Source organism: Poecilia reticulata, linkage group LG7, assembly GCF_000633615.1.
Source record: "Poecilia reticulata strain Guanapo linkage group LG7, Guppy_female_1.0+MT, whole genome shotgun sequence".
In the NCBI taxonomy this organism is placed as follows: Eukaryota; Metazoa; Chordata; class Actinopteri; order Cyprinodontiformes; family Poeciliidae; genus Poecilia; species Poecilia reticulata.
The window spans coordinates 30,390,357-30,398,178 of record NC_024337.1 but is presented as its reverse complement, the minus strand read 5'-3'; the positions used below and the strand labels follow the sequence as shown (position 1 = coordinate 30,398,178).

The window sequence follows — 7,822 nt, the reverse complement described above, 5'->3', positions numbered from 1 at the left end:
AACTGGTATGGCAAGACCTTTCAAGCAATAATTAATACAGAGACTGTATGGCAAGAATAAACAGACACTATTTCCAGATAAAAGGTAAAATAATACTGAGAATAAATATATCTTACAGACCATAACAGTAAATAACTTATCACTTATTTATGTTTTTAATTAGATTTGATATATTTATTTCTTCAATATTATTTTTCATGTCAGTGTTGATGTCATGAGGCTGATGACTCCATGACACTTTCAATTTGACTCATTAGGATTTGATTAACAACCAGATTTGTTCTTTGTAATTTCTGTCCAATAAAACTATTAATCTATAAATCAATAGACAGGTTAACATAAAGATATAATCTATGTTTCTGTCTCATGGCATCAAAAGGACCTGGAACTTTTGTTTTTCACCTGAAAGCTCTGGTTTGAACAATAAATGCCATGAGGGTGAAGTTTTATGGTTGATACTCTGATGTCCCATTCTCCTGAAGGCAGCACAGAGCTGCACCACCAGAAACACTGAAGAGAAGAAGAGCTATGATTAATGTAGTTACACTTCTAACCATGTTTTAATGCTGCAGCTCAGTCAGTTGCAAATAGATCAAAGTTTAAACTGGCATGTTGAACATCCTTTATGTGGTCATTTGTGTAACATTTAACAACTAGAAAATGGCAAAGATTTTTTCCACTCTGACTGGCTGCTGTTAGACCTACAAATTTTAACTTGAATGTTTATTGCATTTTTCGTAGACGCCTGTGAAAATAATTTTTATTCCCATGACTTTTTTGTTCTCTGGGAAATTATTTTTGATGATAAATACAGAAACAAGCATAAAAATCAAAACATCTACAATAGTGATAGTAATATTAATGATAACATAATAGTCTGAAAAGTAGCCTGCAATGCTTTGGTGGGGGGCGAAGAGGGACCTGGAAAAGGGCTAGGGGGGCGTTGGTCCAAAAAAGGTTGAGAAACACTGTTCAAAACGAAATTGGTATGTTTCCATTAAGCAAATTTATTTTAGAAATGTTAAATTGTGTAATTATTTGGTCGGTGGAAGCGCAGCTGCTGCATTTGAGTCGCTGGTTGTCGTGTCTGCTGTACCTCACCGTGCTGCAGCCCCTCTGTGCTGCAGCCCCTCAGGGGCGTCCATGTTCATCCATGTCTGCTGTGGTGGATCCTGTTCTTGTGCTCCAGATTGATGAGATTTATTGTAGCATTTCTGTTCGTTGTGTGCCAGTAGACGTGTATGTANTGTCTCAAAAAATTAGCATATCATGAAAAGGTTCTCTGAATGAGCAATTAATCAGTAATCATAATGATTCAGATGATTAATCATCTGAATCAACAAAGTAACTCTAAACACCTGCAAAAGATTCCTGAGGCTTTTAAAAACTCCCAGCCTGGTTCATTACTCAAAACCGCMATCATGGGTCAGACTGCTGACCTGACTGCTGTCCAGAAGGCCATCATTGATGCCCTCAAGCAAGAGGTGAGACACAGAAAGACATTTCTGAACCAATAGGCTGTTTGCAGAGCATCAAGGCTCCTCAGWGGGAAGGAAAAAGCTGCACAATGAGACGAGGTGACCAGACCCTGAGGAAGATGGTGGAAAAGGGCCTATTCCAGACCTTGGGGGAAGCAGTGGACTGAGTCTGGAGTAGAAACATCCAGAGCCACTGTGCAGGAAATGGGCTACGTCATCGGCGCGCCGCCCCCTCCAGACGGGGTTGTGACGCCCCCTCTGGTGCGGCGCCCCTATGCGTTGCCTGCACTGCATACCCACTTTTTGCGCCACTGGGAGGAGACTAAGCGCAGTTCTTTTGGTAAAATTGGGTTTTACAAAGTGTTAACAGCTGGGGTGATTGTGTGTGGAGATTTTGTTTAAATATTTAATCACACGTCTTTATCAGCGGTGCTAATAACTGGGTGATGTTTTATGTCAGCATAATGTCTAAATATAGAATATGATTTTGTCGGAAACTTAATCAACTCCACACCTTTTATTTAATTCATTTCATCGTGTTAATGGCCATCGCTGTCAGTTGGTGCATGTTGGTTCTCAGCTTCTCTTTCTTGGACAAATAATTTCCCAGGTGTCTCAAACAATCAGCAGTACCTTCAGACTTTTTTCTCTGTTTATCTCTGCTCTTCCTGTAGATTCTCGATCTGTCCTCGCCGGTCTTTTGCCTGGACAGAAGTCACTTCTTTCTGACCTTCTTGACATGAATCAGCTGTCTGGAGGTCTCCATCTCGCTGCCCATGCAGATGCATTTATATCAACTTCTGCAGATGCTAGTAAAGCTCCGTGGGGGAAGGAGAGACGTCATCTCAACAGGACAGTTCTGGAGCTCGCTGGACTCTTCTGGACATCATAAACTGAACCTCTTATCTTGAATCTACATTATCCATTAATCTGTTCTTTCGGATGGAGTGTTTGTGGATGTGTGGCCATTTTGACACAAAGCAATGCTAATGACAGACATTTCTTTGGAGATAATAATTCCTCGCTAAGAAGGACAATAACTTAAAGTGCATCTGTCCTTCTGTTTTGTCAGTGAGTTAGCCAATTAGCTGGACAAAGGAACTTTTTTGCCACTTCACCTGTGATCATGAAATKAAGCTCGAAGGTGGAGACAATACTGACTTTGATGGTGTTCCACATATTTACAATTTTTTGAAATTTTCAGTATTTTACACACCTGGTTTAAATGAATTGGAAGGGAACTATTTGCAAGACCCTTTAAAATCATTGGGATTAGCATCATTACCTTGAATCTGCCAAGCCTGAAAAACCCTAGTGTCATGTTATTGTTTGACATTATATTAATATGATAATCCAAACAATTATAGCAATGATTTTATTGAAAAGTCTTTTCATATGCATTTTGATTTCATGCTGCTGTCAGAAGACAATGTAAAGAAAAAGTGTAAACATGTCTTCAGGAATGGACTTTGATGACATTTGAAGTGAAGTGTTGTGAAGGGAGATGCAACCAGAGCTCTTTACTCAACTCCTTTCATGAACTCCAGGAACTCTGCCAGAGACAAAAACACACAATCTGTTAATACAGGCATTAATAAATCCCAGTTTATGCAATGCTCTTCCGGGTCAAGCTTTATTCCTTTTCGGTAACTTTAGCTCTGACCCAACATTGGACTCCAACATTGGACTCCGATATTCCAGAGGGTTAGAGACTACAACTCTCCAAGAATAGCTGCAATCTGAAAATATCTGAGATCACCTCTAAGATGTATAACTTCCTGTTTTAATAGTTAATAAACCAATTACACCTTAATATGCATTAATACACACAGTGGAAACCGTCTTAGCACTAACATCAACTGTCTTCTTTATGTCTACTCTTGGAGGTTCAGCCAAGCAGGGACCTAAATGTCATTCCTGGGTTGACCTCTTTGCAAACGCCAGCCAACAGCATGTCAACTCAGGTATTTCTGCACTGTCTTTTGAATATTTAAGTTATGTGCTATGAAAAAACCTGCAAATATTTTGAAATGCACAGAAAAATCTGTGAATAGGCAACGGTCCAATCAGAAATGTTTTTTTTTATCCCAATAAGGGATATTGCTTTGAGTGACACAGACCACTACATCACAACCTCAGTCATCCCGGACAAAGGACGCAATATTAAATACAGTTTAGTCATCAATAATTTTCTTTTTCACAACTTAGAGTCGTGAAAAAAGATTAGTACCATCATAATCAATCTTCCCGTCGTTGTTTTTGTCTCCGTCTTTCATCAGCTCCTCAATGTCATCTTCCGTGATGGGTTCTCCGGTGGACTCCAGCATGCTCTTCAGCTCTTCCAAGTCAATGTAGCCATCCCCGTTCCTTAACAAAACGTAAATCACTGCATAAAGTTGATTTAAGGATTAGTCAATCTTCTAATCTATTTCTTTGCCTCTACCTCTAGTAGAGAATGACCATTTAAATAAAACCTACTTGTCAAACATGCGGAAAAGTTCAGCCAACTCTTCTTCTGATTTCCCTTTGCTCTCCTCCTTCATGCATCGGACCATCATAACCAAGAATTCATCAAAGTCTACTGTGCCGCTCCCTGTGAACATAAAGCCTGGTGTTATGAAACTACCTACATCTTGGTAGTATCCCTAAGCACTTTTACCTTTAAATCATCCAATAAAACAGAAAATGTATTTCCACTTAAAATGAGGTCAAAGGACAGGCAACAAAATGGCAACGTACCATCTTCATCCACCTCGTCGATCATCTCCTGCAACTCTTCAGGAGTTGGATTCTGTCCGAGCATTCTCATCACCTTCCCCAACTCTTTTGTGCTGATGCAGCCATCTTCTGCATCCTGAATGAAGATGTCAAAGGCAGCCTTGAATTCTAGAAGAAACACAGCATTGCATGTTTGAGGACCAGGAACGTTCTGGTGAGATGTGGGAACAAGCCATGGCAAAAAAAGAAAAGAAAAGAAAAGAAAAGAAATGCATTGGCAACTACAAATACACCACAAACAAATCAACCAAAAGTTACCTTCTGCTGCAATGTTGACAAGCCTTCTGAACCGATTTGAAGGCAGAACCAGAGCTTTTGGGTCACATTTTAGCTGTTCATGAGATCAGTTACATGCCAGTCTTCACTACATGGAATGGGATGGCATCTCTTGTACTTATTATTCCAATATCAAGTTTCTATGACCTTTGTGTCACCCACAGGTGAACTTAGCAAACCATGTTGTGACTGGACAAAACTTTCTGGAGATTCAAGGACTGACCTTTCAAATGGTTTTACTGGTAAGTCATTACAGACTCACCAGTCTTTAAAGGTCAGTACCATCATAATCAATCTAACCCTTTCTCCATTTGGTCTCTGTGGTCCAAATGGCAACCTATTCCACCACTGACTTGTACCGATCCAAGTCTGGGTCAGAGAGGCACCAGATTTAGGATAAAATCCCTACTAAACCCAGAGATACTGCACAGCTCCTACAGTAATGTTCCCAGACTAGAGGGGTGTAGGTCCTTCTAGAGCATTCAGGATTTGAACAGTGGGACATAAATGGAAAACCTCAGAAGGAGATGACCAGGAGACATTCAGGTATATTTATTTATCAAATGTGCTAATAGTGAAGCTAATTTTTTTATTAGCACTTTAGCATCTTTAACAATGCATTTTTCATTTAGCTTCCAATAAATACATTTTCTGATAAAGTATCAACGTGATTGAATTTAGTGCTTTACCATTAGCTTCTGCTAAATACCATGTTGGAATAGCTCTTTAGTGGAGCTAATGTTTATGATTAGTGCTTTAGGGTTAGCACAGATAACATTTTAGCTAGCATTGCTCACCACTGATAGTTTTATTTCCATGGGCCTTAAAAAATAATATTTGTTCAAATTTACTAACTCCAAGTCAAAGCACAGCACAAGCCTGAATATTTGAAATGCTGTAGGGGGCGCTATGCATCTAATGTACTTTTTCMCCCGAGTCATTTCACCTTAAAGACACAGAGCTCTGCGAAGAGCCAACAGTTCASCAAAACGTAAAAGTTTTCAGTTTTTCTGCTGAGTGTGGCTAAAGTCACAGACGGATGGCCCCAATTAAAACACAGGCTTCCTGCCCTGAGTGGGCGGGGCCAAAATGTTGGCTCCGCGTTGACGGAGGATCCTCTTTACRCCAAACATGGCCGACCTTAGAGCTAACTCCTTTAGCTTTCAGATTACTGTTAGAAGACTCAATACACGTGATACTTTTTAATCTCTTTAGAAACATGCATAGATTAGAGATATTATTAGTATCAAACGCAAAACAGTTAATGCAGACAAACATCATGATAAATAAAATCAGTTTTTTAAGTCGGTTTTAGTCTAGCAGTTTCAGTTTCCTCACCATTTTTCTGCTCCTCTGTCAGATTCTCTACCTGCAGATGAAAAACGGTTATTTTCCTTCTGTGTGGCTGTTTATCCACCTCTTCACTGAAGTAGGGCCTCAGTTCTCATGGTGACAATATTCTTAGTTTAGCTGCGCTGTAACGCGACACGCGCTGCTTCAGCCGCTGCTATTCTTGTGAGGTTTGTGGAGCTTAAGAGGCGATCTGCTCCTCACCAGCTGTTCATTGTTCTGATGTCAGTCACAGAAACCAGACCTCAGGCCTCCATCTGCTCTAGGCRTCTATTTCTGATTRCATTCACAATAAAATGTAGATTTTGAGCTGTTAGAAAATGGTTGATGCTGTAAAATAAAAATTGAAGATCATTGTTTGAGATGTTTGACCTTAGCCTAGCTGGCTGGAAGCAGATTTAATTTGTAGATACTAATTTCAAATTGATTGAAATTCCCAACAAATCTCTAAGCGAACATTAACTGAAACATAACTTCTTTTTACCCCATGAAGGAGAAGAAATTACCACGATAATCAGAACTCACCGCTGCTTTATACACGTCATCCATGACTGCTGGTCGGTTCTGGACTCGGCCTCACCGCTACCTTCAGAACCAGGACAAGCTCTGGCAGGAATATGTTGCTCTGTCTGCTATGTTGGCTCATGTGGCATCTAAAAAAGGTTCTGGCCCAACTTTCATTATCCTATGATAGTGGAGGGCGGGAGGAGTGACAATGAAGAAGAGAGGCCATCTATAAATGGAAGATAACAGAAGAAACCTAAAAATAGATAAACACTGTGTGCAAGCAGCCGTATGGTGGATGTATTACATCAGGAGGCTCATTCTGAAATATGAAATTATGATTTTTACAGAAAAGAGACACAATGAAACAAAAAGCCGTACAAATCAGTTCTGAATCAGTTCTGAATCAGTGGTACAATCTACGGGATGAAAGCGAAATTAAATCTAGTTTGTGGCAAAGTGCTAGTGTTTCAACTCTGACGGTACAGTTAGCAAGAAGGTGACGCAGCCAAACASAGAAAAAGAGATAGAACATGAACCATCCTTGTTCCATCCTGACTGTGAAGTACGGGAGTGGCAGCATCATGTCGTGGGCTGCAGGAGGAGCTGGTAATGAAACAACRTCATGTGGAAATGTTGGAGCAACATCTAAAGACATCAGCAGGAAGGTGAAGCTCCACATGGACGATGCAGCTTCAGGACAACAAATCAATGTTTGGTTCTGATCTCTGGAGAAATTATGGGTGGATCTGAAAATGTGTGTGAACAAGAAACCCATAAATCTGACCCAGTTCTGTCAGGAGGAATGGACCAGAACTCCAGCAAACTACAGTGAAAATCTGCTGGAGGGAAACTGAAAAGGTTTGACCCGAATCCTGCAGGTCAAAGGAAATGCCACCAAAAACTGAGGAAACATAAACGTTTGCTTTTGAAGTCATAAATAAATAAATCTGAAGAATTTTTTCTCTCATTGTTGARGAATTTGGCAAATAGAAATAACTTATGATTCTAAACAAGTTTGGTCTGATTTAACTTCACACTGTTGTCATATTGAGTCTGTTTGTAAAGGTCACTGTAATTTTACACATACAGTAATGGAAATTATACTGATTCCTAAATAAAAACCACTTTTCATGGCTGTATTTACTGTCCTGCTGGCCTGTGAGTTTATCAGATATAGAAATRACAATAGTTACACAGACGGGGTTATTTTCAGCAGGTGTCCTTGACAAAAAATAGTTGTCCTTTTGAAATGGGGAGGAGAGTTTATGGAAATAAATGTCAGAGACTCGCACTATGCAGAATCAGATGGCAAAGAGCAGCAGCTGCACAGGCCCTCTGAGCTTCAGAGAGAGGCTCCGTGAGCCTGAAGAACTGCTTTTTACCACTTAAAGTATTCCAAATAATTAAAGCTAATCCCATTGATTATGCATGTG

General features: G+C 39.9%; 1 protein-coding gene across 1 annotated transcript; it reads right to left on the bottom strand.

Moving 5' to 3' along the window:
• Positions 1–2,837: 2,837 nt before the first annotated feature.
• Positions 2,838–6,535, bottom strand: LOC103468062 (troponin C, slow skeletal and cardiac muscles-like). Its single transcript, XM_008414903.2, has 6 exons — positions 6,408–6,535; positions 5,871–5,901; positions 4,218–4,364; positions 3,957–4,071; positions 3,709–3,845; positions 2,838–3,030 (listed from the first exon to the last, which is right to left on the bottom strand). The coding sequence occupies exons 1-6, from the start codon at positions 6,429–6,431 to the stop codon at positions 2,999–3,001; spliced, it is 486 nt and encodes a 161-aa protein (XP_008413125.1). The 5' UTR covers positions 6,432–6,535; the 3' UTR covers positions 2,838–2,998.
• Between the last annotated feature and the right edge of the window lie 1,287 nt (positions 6,536–7,822).

Coding starts and splice junctions, on each gene's coding strand:
- LOC103468062 (XM_008414903.2), bottom strand. CDS start 6,431: ATGGATGACGTGTATAAAGCAGCG. Junction 5,902..6,407: donor ATGACGTGTATAAAGCAGCG/GTGAGTTCTGAT, acceptor TTTCATCTGCAG/GTAGAGAATCTGACAGAGGA. Junction 3,846..3,956: donor CTTTTCCGCATGTTTGACAA/GTAGGTTTTATT, acceptor CGTTTTGTTAAG/GAACGGGGATGGCTACATTG.